The sequence below is a fragment of the Zootoca vivipara genome, chromosome 1, assembly GCF_965207765.1.
Source record: "Zootoca vivipara chromosome 1, rZooViv2.hap1.1, whole genome shotgun sequence".
In the NCBI taxonomy this organism is placed as follows: Eukaryota; Metazoa; Chordata; class Lepidosauria; order Squamata; family Lacertidae; genus Zootoca; species Zootoca vivipara.
Window position 1 is genome coordinate 21,359,589 of NC_142582.1, and position 18,359 is coordinate 21,377,947.

The 18,359-nt window shown below is 40.7% G+C and overlaps 1 protein-coding gene across 13 annotated transcripts in view; it reads left to right on the forward strand.

Annotated features, from left to right (window-relative positions):
- OSBPL6 (oxysterol binding protein like 6) overlaps positions 1-18,359 on the forward strand; it is a 96,525-nt gene that overhangs the window by 52,747 nt on the left and 25,419 nt on the right. For 3 of the 13 annotated variants that reach the window (XM_060280773.2, XM_035134514.3, XM_035134534.3), the window contains 7 exons: positions 378-510; positions 1,956-2,059; positions 2,628-2,714; positions 7,757-7,831; positions 12,450-12,615; positions 13,497-13,627; positions 17,497-17,604. In XM_060280773.2, the coding sequence (XP_060136756.1) occupies positions 378-510; positions 1,956-2,059; positions 2,628-2,714; positions 7,757-7,831; positions 12,450-12,615; positions 13,497-13,627; positions 17,497-17,604 (804 nt within the window). The remainder of the gene's footprint in view (positions 1-377; positions 511-1,955; positions 2,060-2,627; positions 2,715-7,756; positions 7,832-12,449; positions 12,616-13,496; positions 13,628-17,496; positions 17,605-18,359) is intronic. The other 10 variants (XM_035134552.3, XM_088676645.1, XM_088676651.1 and 7 more) reach the window with 5 other exon arrangements.

The window sequence follows — 18,359 nt, forward strand, 5'->3', positions numbered from 1 at the left end:
ATTTTTATTGCTTATTTTGTCCTGTACATTGTATTTTATTGTGTCGCAGTTTTAATTCTATGGAATGCAAATTGTATTACAATAAAATACATTAAAAGAAATAAAGGACGCAATGAAAATACAATTAAAAACAGTGAAGCACCCAGCATAGTGCATTACAATTGTTACAACAGGCAGAAAAACCAAGACCACCATCAATTTTCAAATGGTGGTGGGGAGTTTGTGAACCACTGGGCTAAGATGCTGAATTCATACATGCCTCCTTTCAAACGGGATATCATTTGTTTCTTGTCCAATGGTTTGATTTTAGCATAAGCCATTTTTCTCCTGGTATTCAGTAATACAATTTTCGAATCTTTGGGGTTTGTTTTTTTTAGGTCGCACAGAATAATTTCCCATGGCAGCCATCTATTACCTGCAGCAACAGCCTCCCCGCAACGTGTACCACTGGCCAAAGTAAAGTAGTTGCTTGGTTGCAAGACTCTGAGGAGATGGACAGGTGTGCAGAAGGTCAGTCTCTAGTCAATCTTCTTTCCTTCCATTTATAGGTACTCTGCTTCTGGCTAATAGATAGTTCCCATGTACTATTCATATTTCCCTATATGCAATTGTTGGGTGGATTTACTGTTTTTTGCTAATACGTATTTTGTGACCACTCTGTGCTTTTCAGATGAAGGGCAGCATATGAATTTAATAACTAATAAAATAAAAGGGGGGTACTATTTCAGGGCAATCTGTTGGTACTTCTGGTCACAATGAATCTTGCCTATGGTGACTTTCAGGTTACAAATGGAGGTTAACATTGTTTGGCACTAGCCTTTTTCTAAATCTATCTACGGTAGTTTGTGTCAAGGTATCTGGGAGCTATTGTTTTGTTTTGTTTTTAATGAGGGTTCCTGATTAGTTTTTAATGTTATATCTGTAGTTTTTATGGCATGCTGCGAATGGTCTAACCCAGGCACCCCCAAAACTCGTCCCTCAAGCTCTTTTGGGACTACAACTCCCATCACCCCTAGCTAACAGGACCAATGGTCAGGGATGATGGGAATTGTAGTCCAAAGGGCCGAGTTTGGGGATGACTGGTCTAGCCAGTGTTTCTCCAACTTGGGTTCCCAGCTGCTGTTTGACTACAACTCCCATCATCCCTAGGTAACAAGACCTGTGCTCGGGGCTGATGGCAGTTGTAGTGCAACAACAGCTGGGGACCCAAAGTTTGGTCTAGAATAGATAATGGACAGCCAACTTCTAGAGCCCATAGTGAAGGACATATTCCCTTGGCTAAGCCGCTCTGAGGCTGTATTCCACTAACCAACATGTCACAGCAGCTTCATGTTCCTTACAATAACACATGTTCCTTACAATACTCAGTAAGTTGACAGTTAACAGAAAATGGAGATTTAACCAACCAATATTCTGAGTGCTTTTTATCTGATGAAGATGAGTCATGGCAGAGGTATGGCTGCTTGCTGGCCATTATGGCAGTATATTGAACTGCTGATCTTTATAAAACAGCTAATCAAGATTGGGGGGGGGGAGATTGCCCAGCCCAACCAAAAACCAGTGCAATAATTAAAAGGAATTGGCAAGAAATGTGCTTTTAGCTTTCTTTTGCCTAATTATTTACATCCAGCATGTTGGGTTGTATTCAAGTAACTTTTACTCAGAGTATACCCTATGGAATTAAGGGTCGCTCTGATGGGATTTATAGTTCATTATCTGGAGCCTGGATTAAGAAGACTGAAATAGTGCAGGGATTGTATGTTGAGTCCCTCATTTAGGGCATAATTTATTATGCCTATGCAAAGCGTAGCTAAAAGTTACACACACACCCCAAACTGTGTGTTTGTGCTACTATACTGATTATCTAATCCTATTTAAGGTATGAGATACCACAGAAAAAATAAAATCTTGACCAAGGTAACTAATGTACTTTTTTTTAATATGATTTGTGTCAGACCTTACGCACTGCCAGTCAAACCTTGTGGAACTCAGTAAAATTCTTCAAAACTTAGAAATACTTCAGAGGACTCAGTCAGCTCCAAATTTCACGGATATGCAGGTAAGTAAGTTTTGAAATCCAAATTTTAAAAAATAATGATGTGTTTTGTTATAGAAAACATGGTTCCTAGAGGAAACCAGTTGTCAGCCTGCATAGTATTGTCAAGTTTAGAAACTCTATATTCAATTATGAAATATCCAAGCATGGGCAGAATAACTTGTTGCTATAATCCAGTTCTGTGAGGACTGTAAATACTGCAACCATTACAAATTTCCATAACCTTTGTTCTATAAGATACTTTGTTCCAGTAATTTAATATTCAGTTATTTGTTTTTGTTTCACATTAATGAGTGTCCTATGGAAGCAAGGATCCTTTCACTGAATTTAGGCAGAAAAGTCTAAAGTAAATGACTTTAGAATTGCATTCCAAAGTTAGTTTGCTTTTAAATTTGTTTTAAAATAACACATTGTTTGCTTTTTTATGGAGATCCTGGGTTAGCATTCTTACCATATTTTTATTTGCTGAAAACTAACACCAAGATTCTTGTTACTAACTTTCCCAGTATCGTCTTTGTTGGTTGGTTGTATGAGCTTTTAACACAATGCTTTGTTGCTTTTAACTATATAGGCTAATTGTGTAGATAAGAAAGACAAGCGTGTCACAAGAAGATGGAGAACAAAAAGTGTCAGCAAAGATGCTAAAATACAGCTTCAGGTACTGAGTTCATGTTTTCAAATTTCACCACAGTTTTCTTGAAAGTTTTTTCTTGAAATATTTTCTGGAAGAAGAAACCAGTGATTTAACAAAATGGTACACATGACAAATGAAGCTTTTTGTAGGTAATGTAGCACCTACCTTCTGTGCTGTTCTTTACATTTTTTCTGTGTCATTGGTAGTAATGTCTGTTTTCTGAAGTGCTAACTAGATGCAGAGCGTTTTGTGTAACAAACTTCATTTCTTGTTTGCAGTGGAGGGTCCATGTTTGTTGAATTAAGTGTTCAATTTTACCAGGCTTTATTCTTTTAAATGTCAGCCAGTTTCTTTCTTTCTCTCTCTCTCTCTTCCTATGTAAACCCCCCCCCCCTTTTCTCTGGGCTGTAATGAAAGAGTGACTCATTGAGATGAAATTTCCAGAGAATGTTCCAAAATCTCAGAAACTCTAAAGCAACGGTGGGGAACCTGCCACCCTCCATATGTTACCGGAGTACAATTTCCATCCTCCAACAAAATCCCCACCTCATGTCTAAAGCCCCAGAAGCTGGTCAGTCTGCCTTCTGACCACCCTTCCTTTTCAAATATTTTTTCTCTCATAGAGGCTTTAATCCAGAGGTGTGTACAAATGACCCACAAACTCCTGGATTGCTTTAGAAGTTTTGACACAAAGTTTTGCACAGGCAGACAGTAGTCGGGTTCATTGCTTTCCAATGCAACCAGAAAATATAAGAACTCAAGAGGTTATAAGAGAAGAGGTGCTGCAACATTTTAAAACTGAATTTTCCATGTTGTAAAGTTTGCAACTCTTGGTATGTTTATTTATAATTTAGTACCATTTTTTTTAAAAAGAGAATTTGTAGTTTCCATTAGTTCTTACTAGATCCTTGTGAGATTCACATGCTGCTAGAGTCTTAAAATATTCTCTCTCTCTCTCTCTCTTAAAGAAGGAACACTGATAATTTGAAGGAAATGCAGATTGGTCAGAAAAGCTTGCATCCTAATTTAAATTTCCTTATCTCTGCTCCAAGTCCTGTGTCAGGGGTCAGCAAACTTTTTTAGCAGGGGGCCAGTCCACTGTCCCTCAGACCTTGTGGGGGGCCAGACTATATTTTGAAAAAAAAATATGAACGAATTCCTATGCCCCACAAATAACCCAGAGATGCATTTTAAATGAAAGGACACATTCTACTCATGTAAAAACACCAGGCAGGCCCCACAAATAACCCAGAGATGCGTTTTAAATAAAAGGACACATTCTAATCATGTAAAAACATGCTTATTCATGGACCGTCCGCGGGGTGGATTTAGAAGGTGACTGGGCCGTATCCGGCCCCCGGGCCTTAGTTTGGGGACCCTGTCCTATGTTAACAGCTTCACGGGACCATTCTGACTTGCTAATGCTTGTTTTCATGTTGAATGAAATTAATTTGAAGGCCTGTTTAGCCTTAAAGAGAGGGAGGGAAGCAGAGGCCTTGGAAAGCCATGTGAAAAAACACCATATTGGTATATTCAGCCTGTGAACACATTGCTCTCTGTTTCACGTGGTGTTCTGTTTCTCATGTATGGCTCACAAGAACCGAAAGAGAAGCTCCTGGTTATGATTGAGAGCCTAGTTAAACTGAACCTCTTAACCCAGGAGAGAGTGAATGAGTCTGTGGCTCTTGCATGCTCTCGCCTCTTCTTCCTGCCCTGTTCTTGGACAAAAAGGACTACCTCATCCTGCACATTATCAGCTTTACCTGTACCTGGGATATCCCAGAACTCCTATCTGTTCACTTCTTTTAATTGAGGGACAACTTGACAAAGTAAAAAGCTAGGAGGATCTTTGCATGCCTAAGATTTGCTCCCTCCTCCTGGACTGAGAAAAGAATATCTCATACAAAGCCCTGAGCAAGCCTGAAATAGGGAACGTTTTCAGAGCTTACCAGCAGAGGTGGGAGTTGTGGTACATACTTTGTCCCCTATCTTCAGTTGCCCGTGGATATACATAGTTGTGTGGTTGCCTTCAAGAAAACCACTCAAAATGTTTTGGGTTTTTTTAAAAAAAAGTTGGTTGGGGAGATGAAGGAAGCAGTGGTGTGTCCACTCTTAAAGAAAACTTCATTAGATCCTTTAGATCAGGCATGTCAAACCTGCGGCCCTCCAGATGTTTTGGCCTACAACTCCCATGATCCCTAGCTAGCAGGACCAGTGGTTGGGGAAGATGGGAATTGTAGTCCAAAACATCTGGAGGGCCGCAGGTTTGACATGCCTGCTTTAGATCTATTCAATTACTGCCAAGTTTCGAATCTTCCGTATCTGGGTAAGGTAATTGAGAGAGCGGTTGCTGAACAGGTTGGCAGGTTTCTGGAGGAAACATCGGTTTTAGATCCATTTCAGTCCGTTTTCCGTCCTGGTTTTGGGACCAAGGCGGTTCTGGTCACCCTAACAGATGATCTCCGTAGACAACTGGATGGAGGCGGGTCAGGACTGCTGATTCTCTTAGATTTGTCAGCAGCCTTTGACATGGTCGATCATGATCTTCTGGACCACCGCCTCACCGACGTGGGGATACAGGGCATAGTCCGACAATGGCTGTGCTCTTTTATCTCTGGTCGGGGACAGAGGGTGGCGCTAGGGAGGGAGATGTTGTTGCGCCATTCCTTGGTGTGTGGAGTGCCGCAGGGCGCAATCCTCTCCCCGATGCTTTTTAACATCTTTATGCATCCCCTTGCCCAGATTGTCTGGAGCTTTGGGCTGGGTTGTCACCAATATGCTGATGGCACTCAGCTCTGTCTGCTGATGGATGGCCACACTGACTCGGCTCCGGACACACTGACCAGATGCTTGGAAGCAGTGCTGTCAACTTTCCCTTTTTTTGTGGGAAATTCCCTTATTCAGCGCCCTTACTTTCATATCCGACAGTTGACAGCCCAATAGGATTCCTCATTCCCAAATCTGAGGGTTGACAGCTACGCTTGGAAGCTGTGGCTGGATGGTTTCATGGTAGCCAATTGAAACTAAATCCTTCGAGGACAGAGGTCCTCTGCCTGGGTCGGAATGGCATGGGGATGAGGGACCAACTCCCTTCTCTTGCGGGGGTCCAATTAGTGCCAATGCCTTCCGTTAAAAGTTTGGGTGTAATCCTTGACACCTCCCTTTCCATGGAGGCGCAGGTTACAGCAACAGCCAAGGCGACATTTTTCCACCTTCACCACATCAAGCAGTTGGTCCCTTTCCTTTCCCGCCCCGATCTGGCCACAGTGATCCATGCGACCGTCACCTCCAGGCTTGACTACTGTAATTCGCTCTACGCGGGGCTGCCCTTGAAACTGTCTCAGAAACTCCAGCAGGTGCAGAATGCTGCAGCAAGGCTCCTCCCGGGGTCCCTTCCAAGGGAGCATATTTACCCAGTGCTTTACCAGTTGCACTGGCTCCCGGTGGAGTATATGGTCAGGTTTAAGATGCTGGTTTTGACCTTTAAAGCCCTTTGTGGCTTAGGGCCCTAGTATTTACGGGACCGCCTCTCCTGGTATGCCCCGCAGAGGACCTTAAAGTCTATGAATAACCATAGTTTGGAGGTCCCGGAAGTCAGACTATCCTCCACCAGGGCCAGGGCCTTTCAGTGATGGCTCCGACCTGGTGGAATGCTCTGTCCCCTGAGACTAGGGCCCTACAGGATTTAACCTCCTTCCGCAGGGCCTGTAAGACAGAGTTATTCTGCCTGGCCTTCAATTTAAATTTAGCCTGATCTTTTATTCCCCTTCTCTTCCCTCCCCCTTCCCTTTTCATGAAGATTGCTTTTATACTGTATTTTATGCTGTTTTTATGTTGTATTGTAATTAAGTGTTTTAAATTTGTGGTTAGCCACTCTGAGCCCAGTTTCTGAACCGGGAAGGGCGGGGTATAAATTAAATTTATTATTATTATTATTATTATTATTATTATTATTATTATTATTATTCCCTTGCAAAACTGCTTACTCTAGAGTGCCACTTGGATTTTTAATGGCATGTTGAAGGACTGTTATAAATCACTCACTTCTTTTCGAAGGTACAGCCTGCAGACAGTGATTTAAATAAGTGCTTGTCTGCCATCCTTGACATTGCTTTAGGGATAATGCAGAATATGTTGGAATGAATGAATAGGTTGATCATTCAAGAAAACAATAGCAACTCAGAAGTAAAGAGTTGAATGTTGAACGGCCGGTCTGGGTGAAACTTGTAGCATGAAATCCAAAACAGATTGCAATCTCAGGTGGCATAAAGTTTTATGCAGAGAAATACTTAGTTCCCAAACACCTTTAGTTAGCTTACGTCTAGTAGACGTCCATGCTGAGAGAACAACATTCTGGGTGATTTCCGCTACATTGTGTAATGTAATTGAACCGTATCCATATTTGGGATTTTTGTCGTCTTTTCACCCCATAGCCTCCTGTTGTTGTTGGGTTTTTTTGCATGCCAAATAACACGCATACATTATGGACATGCAGTTGTAGTTCACAACTATCAAATGCCACCAGGAACTTTTTAGTAGCCAATTTTTCTTAATGTATCTTGCACGTGTGTGAATAAGAAAAGCATAGGCCCTAAATTCAACACAAAGTGATTTCAATGGCCTTAAGCAACCATCGCTTTGTGCTGGATTTAGACCACACTATTTGATGCCAAAAAGTTTATGCTTCTTCCTATTAGGACTACTGTATTTAGACCAATGACTTTCCACATGTTTGCAAAAGAAGAATTGTCACATTATAGCAGCTGGGTAAGTGGTGCTGCAGTGGTTTCTTCAGTGTCTTAATTGTCAGACAGTCTGTGATGAACTGAGTTAGAAACCTACTCTGTGCAGCTTATCATGGGCTAACTGGGGATGAGGTACACATAGCGGAGCAACTTGGTGACTCCCCTTTCCTCAATTCTTCTTCAATTGCACTGCAGATTGGCCCTTTGTAGAAGTAAAAAAGTTGGAAGAACCTCCTCTTTTTCTCTGACCACCTTTCTTGAGTTGCCATCATCCTTTCCCCCTTCTTTCTGCTTCCCTGTTCTTTTCCCGTTCACTGTCAGGAAGGGACACCACTGAAAGGCCAGTTCAGTACCGCACGGCGTCGCCAGAGACTAGCAGATGCAGTGGCTACAACAGTGAGTGGATTTAACAGTCAAGGCGCATAGAAGCTTTAAAGATGGGAAGCTGCAGACATTGATGTAGATGTGCAGGTGGCGCTCATGACACTCTGGGGAGCGTGGGAAGGGTGAGGTTGGAAGGCTAAGCTGTGTCACTTCTTCTTTAAGTGTTTGTGGGCTCACAAACCATCTAACTTGTGCATATTTACAGTGCAACCAAGTAAAAAGGGGGAAACAAACATTGTACAAAATCTAGCCAGACTTAAGCACTTTCAGGTCTAAATGATTCCAGCTTAAAATGTGTATGTTTAGCTGTATGTTTAGTGTGTAACCATTTTGGACACTGCTCCCTGAGCCAAAGTCTGGTTTTTGGTTGTTTTGTTTTTGTATGCATGGTGCACTTTGCTATGTGCAAAAGAGTGAAAAGGAGTTCTCTCTGGTAGCATGTCTTCACTGTTGATTAAAAGCAGTCTTGCCGCTGCTTTTTCATGGTGTGGTTATTTTTGGAGCCTTTTCCTCAGAGAACTCTAAAAAAACAAAAAACATACCAATAACTGTGTTTAACCTGTTTGCACATGCTTTTCTCTATATGCTGAGATTAATGACCATTCAACCACTGTTGGATGGTCATTAGCATCTAGGTGTGGAGAAAGAGCGAGAAATACCCAACAAGACAATTGACCTCCCCATTTCTTGTCCTTAGCAGAGTGAAAGAGGGAGGATAGGAGCAGCCAATGAGAATTTGGGGTTTGAGGGAAATGGCTGCCCCATATCAATGGAGTATGCAAAAGGAAATGAGAGCTTTAATTAAATTATATTTGATTATTTTACTTAAGCTATCTTGGGGGACGCTTCTGGATCAAATGGTGGGGTAGAAATAATCAAACAAATAAAATATGCATAACAGGAGGCACCATGTATATAAAAAAGGATGGACTTTGGCAGAGAAATGATACACGAGAAGCCATGCTAAGTGATGTCAGAGCCTGACTTTATCCTGTTAGTATACTTATTTATACTTATTTAGAATAAAATTTATAACCAGCTTTCTGACTCCATATGGAGGTGTCCAAAATGGCTGACAGCAAATATTTTAAAAAAGAATAAAATAACAAACCAACAATAATAAAAATATCAAAGTATGACATATGCTTATACTATGCAGTATAACTAGGAAAGTGATTATATATGTTTAAGGTTCCAATGCTCATTTGAGAGTAAGTATTTTTTTTTATAAAAAAACACTCAGAGGGTCTTACTCTGTAATTCTATTAAGTGACTGTTTTAATCAAGAAAGCAGAAGAGAAGTACTGTATAGTAGTTACCAGGTCCATAAATAAATTCAGTCATGCTATATTATTTTGCATAAGTTTCATTTATGTTCCATGATCTCAAAAAGTCATATTACTGCCACACCAATTGTATTTTACTTTGTTTTTTTAAAAAACAGTTAGACTTCCAGTGGAAGGAAAATTTAAGTAAATAAATCAAAGTGTGTATTATTTGGCTTCTTTGAAGAGTTGGAATAGCAGAATGTTCCCCTAATTCGGTAGTTCAAATGAAAGTAGACATATTTACTTTGGCCTACGGTGACATGGTTGCATAAGGTTGACACAATGAATCTGAATTGTCAGGAAATGAGGATACCTGAGAGTTGGCTAGCAAGAGGCCCTTGATATTTCATTGAAATAACAAATTGCTACTCAAGCCAAATTGCATGTTGAGAGAAAATGATGTTAATATTCAAGGGATGAACACATTTATTTTAATTTACCACCCACCCTTTGCATACTATGCCAGGATAGCATTCAGATAAATGAATAAATCAGTACAATAAAATGATATAACCACCACTGCCCCAGCAACACTCAATCCATAAACCACACTGAATCATAACCAACACTTGACTTCCGGTTCACCGCGGATCGACTTCGGAAGCGCGTTTTGCATCTTCTGTGAGACGCACACTCACCAACGGGGTAAAGCGGGGGTTGTAGGGTTTCACAACCCGCAAGAAGGCTCAGGAGGGTGTCCTGAACCTGTAAGGATCAGCTGCGGTGTGGAAGGGTTCCCCCAGACCAGAACGGGAGGCTTGGGAAGGAGACCTCAGGCGCTAACAAACAGCGATCCCTCCCCCAGGTGAGAAAGCCCAATTCCGGAGCGCTCAAGCAGTAGAATCGCTGATCTAGATACCAGGTTAAAAGGTTTATGACCTTGGATATACTAAGCTTAAGCCTTGAATTAAAGCTATTATTAACATTAGTGGTCTTAAAGGATACGACAATTGAAATCTGAAAATGGAGCTTGTGAAAGCTTGTGAAATCTGAAAATGGAGGTTGAGAAAAGAAGCTGAGCTGAACAGGACACCTTTGGAAGCATTCTTTAGGTGGATAGGTAATATGGAGTGGGAGATTAAGGTGGTAACTGTAGCTTTAAGGCATCTCCTGGGTGAGCAGATAATGACACTGCATGACAAAATTGTAGTGGATCCACTTTGAGATGGGAGGGGGGAGAGCAGCCGAATAGTTGATATGGAAGGCAGTGCTGCAACTGAGAAAGGTGCAGCCATGTTGTGAATGCACTTAATACCACACATACATATGTATGTGCCGTAAAATTATAATATGTGTATATTCCAGGCCTACTGGAGCCAAGGTTTTACCCACCTCAGCTTGAAAGTATAAGGCTGAGAACAGCTTTCCTCATACACCTTCCGGTCAGGAAACAGACCAAGAATAAAACACACAGTTCTTATAGATCTTAAAGAAAGAGGGTGATACGGCCTGCCCGACCTAAAAATATATTATGAAGCAGCCTGCTTTTTGTGGATAAGAGATTGCTTTCAGCTTAAAAATAATGATCTTTTAGATTTAGAAGGGCCTGACAACCGGAGCAGATTTTGGCTGCAGTGTAGAGGATAGGATGGGGGGTGTCCAATCCTTTGGCATCATGTTGGATCTCATCTGAAAAGGGCAAAGTTACAAACTTGAAGGAAGTGGATCAGGAATTGAGATCAAAGTTTGTTTGCCAAAAAAAGGCTATTCTAAGGAATTGTTAAAGAGAGAATTTTAATTTAGTATGAAATCTAATTGTAATACAAGGATATTATATGCCTATGGTAATACTGGAAGTACCCCTGGGAAAGGAAAACACTCCTTTTGATTGTTGTTTAACCCCCAAAAAGGGGGAGGCATTCCATTTTTTCCTATCTAAATTTAACTCAGGTTCAAAGTTATTGTTTTTCATATAGCTGAATGGAAGAAATGTATTAACATAAAGTGCCAATGTTAAGAGACTGAGTAGCAGTAGAAGAGCTGCAATAAGTACAGGTATATGGGCAGAACAGGATGTATAATCTCTCAAAAATACATTTCAACTGATGAATTAAAACTTTACATTATATACTGTGCAAGTCCGGGTTCCTGAAAGAACTGGAGAAGATTGTATTCTAAGACATTCCCACTGGCTAGGGCCAATGAATCCATTGTCTGTTGAAATGTAAAGTAATATGACTTTTTATGCTGGTCCTGTTGAGAATATTTCAAAAGCATGTAATATATTTTTTAAACACCCACCGCAAGAAATTGACATTTAAATTACATGAACTGTTTGGACAACAATGTAATTTAACATTTGACTTTATATTCAAGTGCTGAATTGGGTTGCAAATTCGTTCACAAAAATGCTTGAACATTGGGCCGTGGAATGCACCTGGGGCTGAATGCATTTTGTCTTGCATGTCATCACTGAATAGTTTATATATTATTTTTAAAAAGCACTGCAGATGTGTGCATGATGCTTATATGTTTGTGTGTATTCTGTGTAATCAAAAAACAGCAATGTGAGAAAACACACACAAACAAATATACAAACATATTTCTTAGAAGGGACTGAAAAGTGAAGGTGGTATGTTTTGAAGACATGATTCAAGATTGTCTCTCTGTGCCTTGTATATACACAATGTCTTTTTGTGCAGTGTGTAGATAAATACAACAAATTAAATTGACATTCTACATTAAAAGACAGGCACCCAATGCATCTAACTTCACATTTTGTGATTTGTAGATGTACCAATGCAATATATTATATATCAATTTCCCGATGTACCAGCACTTTCATAAATCTGTTCATAGTTCTTTGGTGATGTTTAGCCATATTTCTCCAGCTTGCTGGAGAGAATAGTACTGTTTCAATCTTCTTTTAGCTGCTAATACATTCTTCATACATGTTTGGAAGGCCAGACTACAAATTTAGTAAAGTTCTCTCTCCTAAAATGCCTCCCTTCACTTTTCTGATTTCTGCTGAATAGTTCTGGAAGACACTTGAAGCTCTATTATTTAATGTCCCACCCTGAATACATGGTTGGTTGTGTTTGGCTTTACTTAGAAAGCACTGTTCCTTGTTTATGTTGCAAGCTGTAACAACAGGTTTGAATTGAAATCCTGTTCCTCAAAAATTAATGCTTATAACGCATCAACATTGATTTCAGGGAAATTAAAAAGATACCTCTTGGCAACAGTTCCACGACTCATAAATATTAAGCGCTATGGTAAAGTGAGAAAAGTCTTATGGTGCTGTGTGAGATGTTGTGTGGAAGAAAGATACAGTCCCTTGTATCTGTTGCTTTCCAATTTAGGTTCCTTTCAGCGCTACAATGTCTCCTGTTCGCCTGCATTCATCCAATCCTAACCTTTGTGCAGACATCGAATTTCAGCCTCCTCCAAGCCATGCATCTGACCCCCTGGAAAGCTCCACGGACTACCTGAAACTCCAAGAAGAGTTTTGCCTCATGGCACAGAAAGGTAATTGCAACAGCAGCATCTCAGTGGAAATAACCTTGATACAGAGTAGGCTAGCTTTAGGCCAAGGCATTGTGTGTGTTGATTATTTCATTTGTGGGAGAAACTGAAGCTAGCAAGTTGAATGTGCAGTTGCCGAAGGTTTCTCTCTTATCCTGTTAAATTTCGAAAGATCCCTTGTGTTTCACTTTTCAACTATTTCAGCTGTGCTTCTCAGACGTCCTTTACACACTGATGCAGTTGCTAGGAAGAGATTTCCTGCAGTATGAATTTTGCAAGTTTGCAAGGTGATGCCTTGCCATTTTTTCCCACCTGATCAGCACCCACTTGCTATGCCATGTTTTAAAATTCGAGCCAAAGATGTACAAGTTGTTGGCTCCTATAGTCTAAAATTTAAGACACCTCCCCCCAATTATTATTATTTGCACTAAACCCTTTGAATTATCACAGTGATCAATGATCATGTAGCATGGAGATATGCTTTAAAGAACAGAATATAAATACACTTGACCTGAGTGGCGCATCGCCCCCTTCCCCCTATTTTGCAGGGTGTGTGGAAATACCCTGAATATTTGAGACATAGCCGTAGTTGATGAGAGAAAAATAGACTAAACTGATTCTGCGAGGAACAATAGCACCATAGGCTCCACTGTGTACATAAGGACAAAACTCCAGCCATGGCTAATGGCCGTTTTTCATATGTGGTTATCCAAAGTAGGTCATATGGAAGTTCGGAAGTGATAGGCTCGGCCCTGCAAAATCTGCATCTTGTTTCTGTAGCATTGGGGATTGCACTGTGCAAAATGTTCACTGATACATATTTTTTGTAAGTTGCATGCAGAGGCCTGTGATGTCTACCAGAGACGTTTCTGTTTTCTCCCCAGTACATTCTCTTCTGAGGTCTGCCTTCAACAGCATAGCGATAGAGAAGGAGAAGCTTAAGCAGATGGTTTCAGAACATGATTTCGCTGGGCACAATACACAGATAACGTGTCTCAGGCAATCCCTCTCGCAGGTATGATCCTACATGCCTATTGGCTACGTTTTCAGGTGGTTGGTTTTGGAAATACCAGTGGTTTGTAACTGTTGTTTGCCACAGGTGGTAAATGCCATTTGTGGCATTGCTTTCCACAAATGCCAGATAACTCTCTAAAAACAAATGACAAAATCAAATGTGATGATGCTGATGAATTCCTGTCCTGATCTACCCTATACTTTCAAACATAATGGGGTTAGGGATTATGAAGAAGAAGGAAAATACAGATAAAGGCAACTTCTTCTTGTCCAGATACTAGTTATTTTTTTATTCTTCATTTATATTTTTAAAATACAAAAAACCCCAGATAGAAATAAAGCATGGGATAGTATGCAAAATTGTACACTATTAATAGCATGTTACATTTTGAATTATTTTGTTCAATACAGGGTATAATATAGGTTGAGGAGTCCAGTGCTGCATAATCACAAAGAAACTAGTCTGTGGGTGCTGGTTCTGTTAAAAAACTTTAATCAAATAAAAGATCACTTTTCACCCCACTTCAGCCTCAGTTCATCTTCAAGTATTTGTATGTTCCTTCTGTTGCATCACTTGTATGTCTATAGCTGTAAAATTGAGCCATGCAGCAGGACTAACTTTATGGTTTTGGGACCCCCTAGTAGTATTCTAATTCTCATTTCAGCAAAAATTGGATATATTAATGTTGGAGCAGCAGTATCCTGCGTGCTTGCCATCTTTGAGCTTGCCTCATCTTACAATAAAATCTACATCCACCCACCCCAGTTATGCATTATGTTCAATGAAGGAAACCGAGGCCAGTCTCATTGACCCACCCTGGTAGCTTTATCCAGCTTTGTCCATATGTATGTACACAAACACACAAGATAATTTCACCATTTTCAGATCAGCTAACCAGACAGAACTCAATTCAGTCTTTGAAGAACTGCGCTTCTACCCAGTTTGCTTTCACTATAAAGCTTCATTGAGCTAAGGATTTATGCACTAGAGTATAAATGAGAACTGCAGCATCAGATGAACTGCTTCACTTAACCAGGATAATGGTATTCTGTTGTTTAACCTCTGTTCTGTCATCTTGCTCTCAGCAGTATTCTGCTTCATACAATGTCGCCACCTTTTCTTGTTATGTCACCTGATGCCATGCTTATTCTATGGTCTCCTTGAGTTGTCCTCTTTTTCTTCGGTCTCCTTCGGTATCCAGAATAGATCTTTTTTCTCTACGTTGGGAAAAGATAGGCAGAGAACAAGTGGGGGGAGACAGCAGCTCATCGTATGTGTCATATGCTAATTCTTGAGTCCATTTGGATTCTATTCTCTTGTCTTCTGTTTTATCTGTACAAGTGCCACTTTCTTTGGAGACGGCAGCTGCCAATATATTTGTTTCTAAAGAACCAGGAACACTGTCCTGTGCAAATTAATAGCAGTATTGCCGTGTGTTTGCAAGGTTTTCGTAATGAGAATTGATTTAAAATCTTGAAATGGCCAAACCATTTCCCCCCTTTTATTCTGCTTTAGCCAAGAACTTATTGTGCAAAGCATGCATTTTTGTTTCCAGTGTAGAATCCACTGGATTCCCAAGAATTCTAGTCTTCTCTTCTTATGAGGAGCTTATTTTCTGTAGAAGAACTTAAAATCTTTGAGATTAGAAAAAGAAGCTTCCGGTTAGCAGATCAAATGTTCATTCCTTACAAGTGTGTGTGTGTGTGTGTGTGAGAGAGAGAGAGAGAGAGAGGGAGGGAGGGAGGGAGGGAGGGAGTGAGTGAGTGTGTCTTTCGCAGTCTCAACTTCTTTGCACCTCTAGTACTGCCTTCCAAAATCTCATCAGTCCTCTTCCTGCTTTCTCACTGCTGTTGCTCTATTTTTTGCTGTTGCAATACAGTACTTAAATTAGTACGGGTAGTGCTGTCTAAATTAAAGAGGTACATCTGCCGATGCTGAACGAAATTCATACCTAATGAATTAAACTTGACTGGCTTTTTAAAATAATCAAATTAAATATTAAATAATCTGAAATTTTTGCATACTTTACCTCATTTGCCGCAAACCTGCAGAGTTTTGACTTTCCGTGTTGCAGTACTTTCATTTTGACTCGGGGCAAACAAATGCAGTTTACTTGATTAATTACTTTGTTTGCTTCTTCCTGCCTGTTTGCATAAGGGTTGGTGACTATTTGCCCAATATCATTAGACAGCAGGGGATTCAGGCAGTGGCCAGTCAAAGCAGAAAGCAGATAGGAACAGGACCTTGGACAGTTCCTAGGGGTGCTGCTAAGACAGCTACAGAGATAAAGCTGTGTGTTACCCATTCAAGGAACTAGTGCCAGCTGATCAGATCTAGTGTCCTAGCTTCCACCTTTCTGCAGAATCTGGCTGAATAAGGGCTCTTGCCTTATTTTGCAGAATTTGACGTCTGCATAACTGGAGGGGAAAAAATAATATGCAGAGGAGTCATCCTCTGATTAAGACCGTGGTAGAGAACTCTGTTTTATTGCTAGGTTCTCTAGAGCAGGTATTTTCAACCTTTTCTGACCCCGGATCCACTTTTAATCCAAACATGCATCTGGGGACCCATTTCTTAACCTTTTAGTGTACATTTGTGTGCTGGTAGCGCTCTTGTGGCAAACCACCAGTTGAAGACCAATGCTCCAGAGGTTCTCTTTCTGACGAAATAGCCTGAACCTCATACCCATCTGATTCCTCCATTGCCTGCTGTAGGTTATGGCATGAGTTGGGAAGTGTAAACTATTTCTGCTCCTCTATTACGTCTTCATTTATGTCAGTAATATGGAATGATATACTATGGACAATATCAGTGGTCTAATGTTGAGATGCTAAAGCATTATAAGCATGACCCATTAACTTATCAGTATTGTTTTTGCTGTGCGAGTTGCGCAGAGTATTCAAGAGGATAGACCGGTCTTGTTGGGTGACCTTAAATAAATGTAAAGGCTGAATTGTGATTATTGAATTCAGAAGCAAATACAACAGCTTCAGTGGCGAAACATACAACCATCTGCTGTAAATGGTGCTTGTCTTCCAAATAATCAGGTTCCCCTGAAGCAAACACAACTAGGGTTTCTTCTTTCATTGTCTTATAGAATCTAACAAAGCAAGGAAAGGCTAATGGTGTGTCTACTTTTCTGGCAGCCCAGTCCCATGCATATTTAGACAACAAGTCACACCAAGTAGCTTACTCCAAAGCAAAGGTGTGGGGGTTTGTAATCTTGGGGCCAAACTCAAGGAGATGTAGGAGCAGTTTCCACTTAAAAACAACAACACTGAAGTGTCACTATGGATGAGCTGTACATTTGATTGGAGGAGAAAGGAGGGGTTTATAATCCTTTCTCCATGTTCCTTTCCCACCATGTAAAATGATGTAGGAACCTAATATCTTTTCCTTCACCGGTGGAAAAGAGGCTGGGCGTTGGGTGGTAATTTTGACTAGAATCAACTCCCCTTCTCCACTACTATTCGTATCTTCACAGCTCCTCATATGTATAAATTTAATTGATCACATTTATTTCACCTCTTGCTTTTGGCCATAAACTTGTTTAAAGTGAGGAGGGATACAGACCTCTGTCAAGGAATCCTTAGCGTACTCACCAAATTACCAGCACTTTTTTCTATGGAAGAAAGCCAGAATAGTTAAATGAGTTTAATTTGGCTTGAGATAGGTATTGGAAACATACCTAACCAGAACTGCTGGACATAGTACTAATGGTTGGAGAAAAAAGTTAGTTGCTTAGAAGTACCATCCATATAATATAACACTTTGGTTCTGGCCTGAATATAGGGTACGGCAGTGGTTTGACTCTGCTTTGTGCTGTCTTGTACATTTGAAATTAAATATTTAATTTTTGTTATTTTAAGGCTATCAACCAGAATGCTGAACTAAGGAGTCGCTTGAACAGAATACATTCAGAGTCTGTTATTTGTGATCAGGTTGTCAGTGTAAATATTATCCCTAGTCCTGATGAGGTAAGACTTTGTCATTGCTCTAATGGACTTACAGTAGTCAAATCCCACTGGTTATCACTAATGACTAAATCATTCTCTTTGGCAAAGCTGGCAAGCAGTGCATCAGGCTCATTTCAGGAAAAAAAAAATTCCAGTAGCATTCATGATAGTAATGAACTATAGTTCATGTGAGATTCCTTTTGGAAAACTGAGAAGTGGAAGGTTTGGTGTTAGCAGTCAAAGAATTAGCCCTGTTTCTGGTGCATTTGTATTTAAGTAAGCAAGCAGCAGCCAGGGACGCGGGTGGTGTGTGGGTTAAAACACAGAGCCTAGGGCTTGCCAATCAGAAGGTCAGCGGTTTGAATCCCTGCGACGGGGTGAGCTCCCGTTGCTCAGTCCCAGCTCCTGCCAACTTAGCAGTTTGAAAGCACGTCAAAGTGCAAGTAGATAAATATGTACCGCTGCAGCGGGAAGGTAAACGGCGTTTCCATGTGCTGCTCTGGTTTGCCAGAAGCGGCTTTGTCATGCTGGCCACATGACCTGGAAGCTGTACGCCGGCTCCCTCGGCCAATAACGCAAGATGAGCGCGCAACCCCAGAGTCGGTCACGACTGGACCTAATGGTCAAGGGTCCCTTTACTTTTACCTTTTAAGCAAGCAGCCAAGAATCCATAAGAAGAGTCTTGCTGGACCAGACTAGTTTAGTCACATGGCCTTTTTCCCATAGTGCACTACTACCTCTGTTTCCTGGAAGGCCACAAGGGCAATAAACCTCAC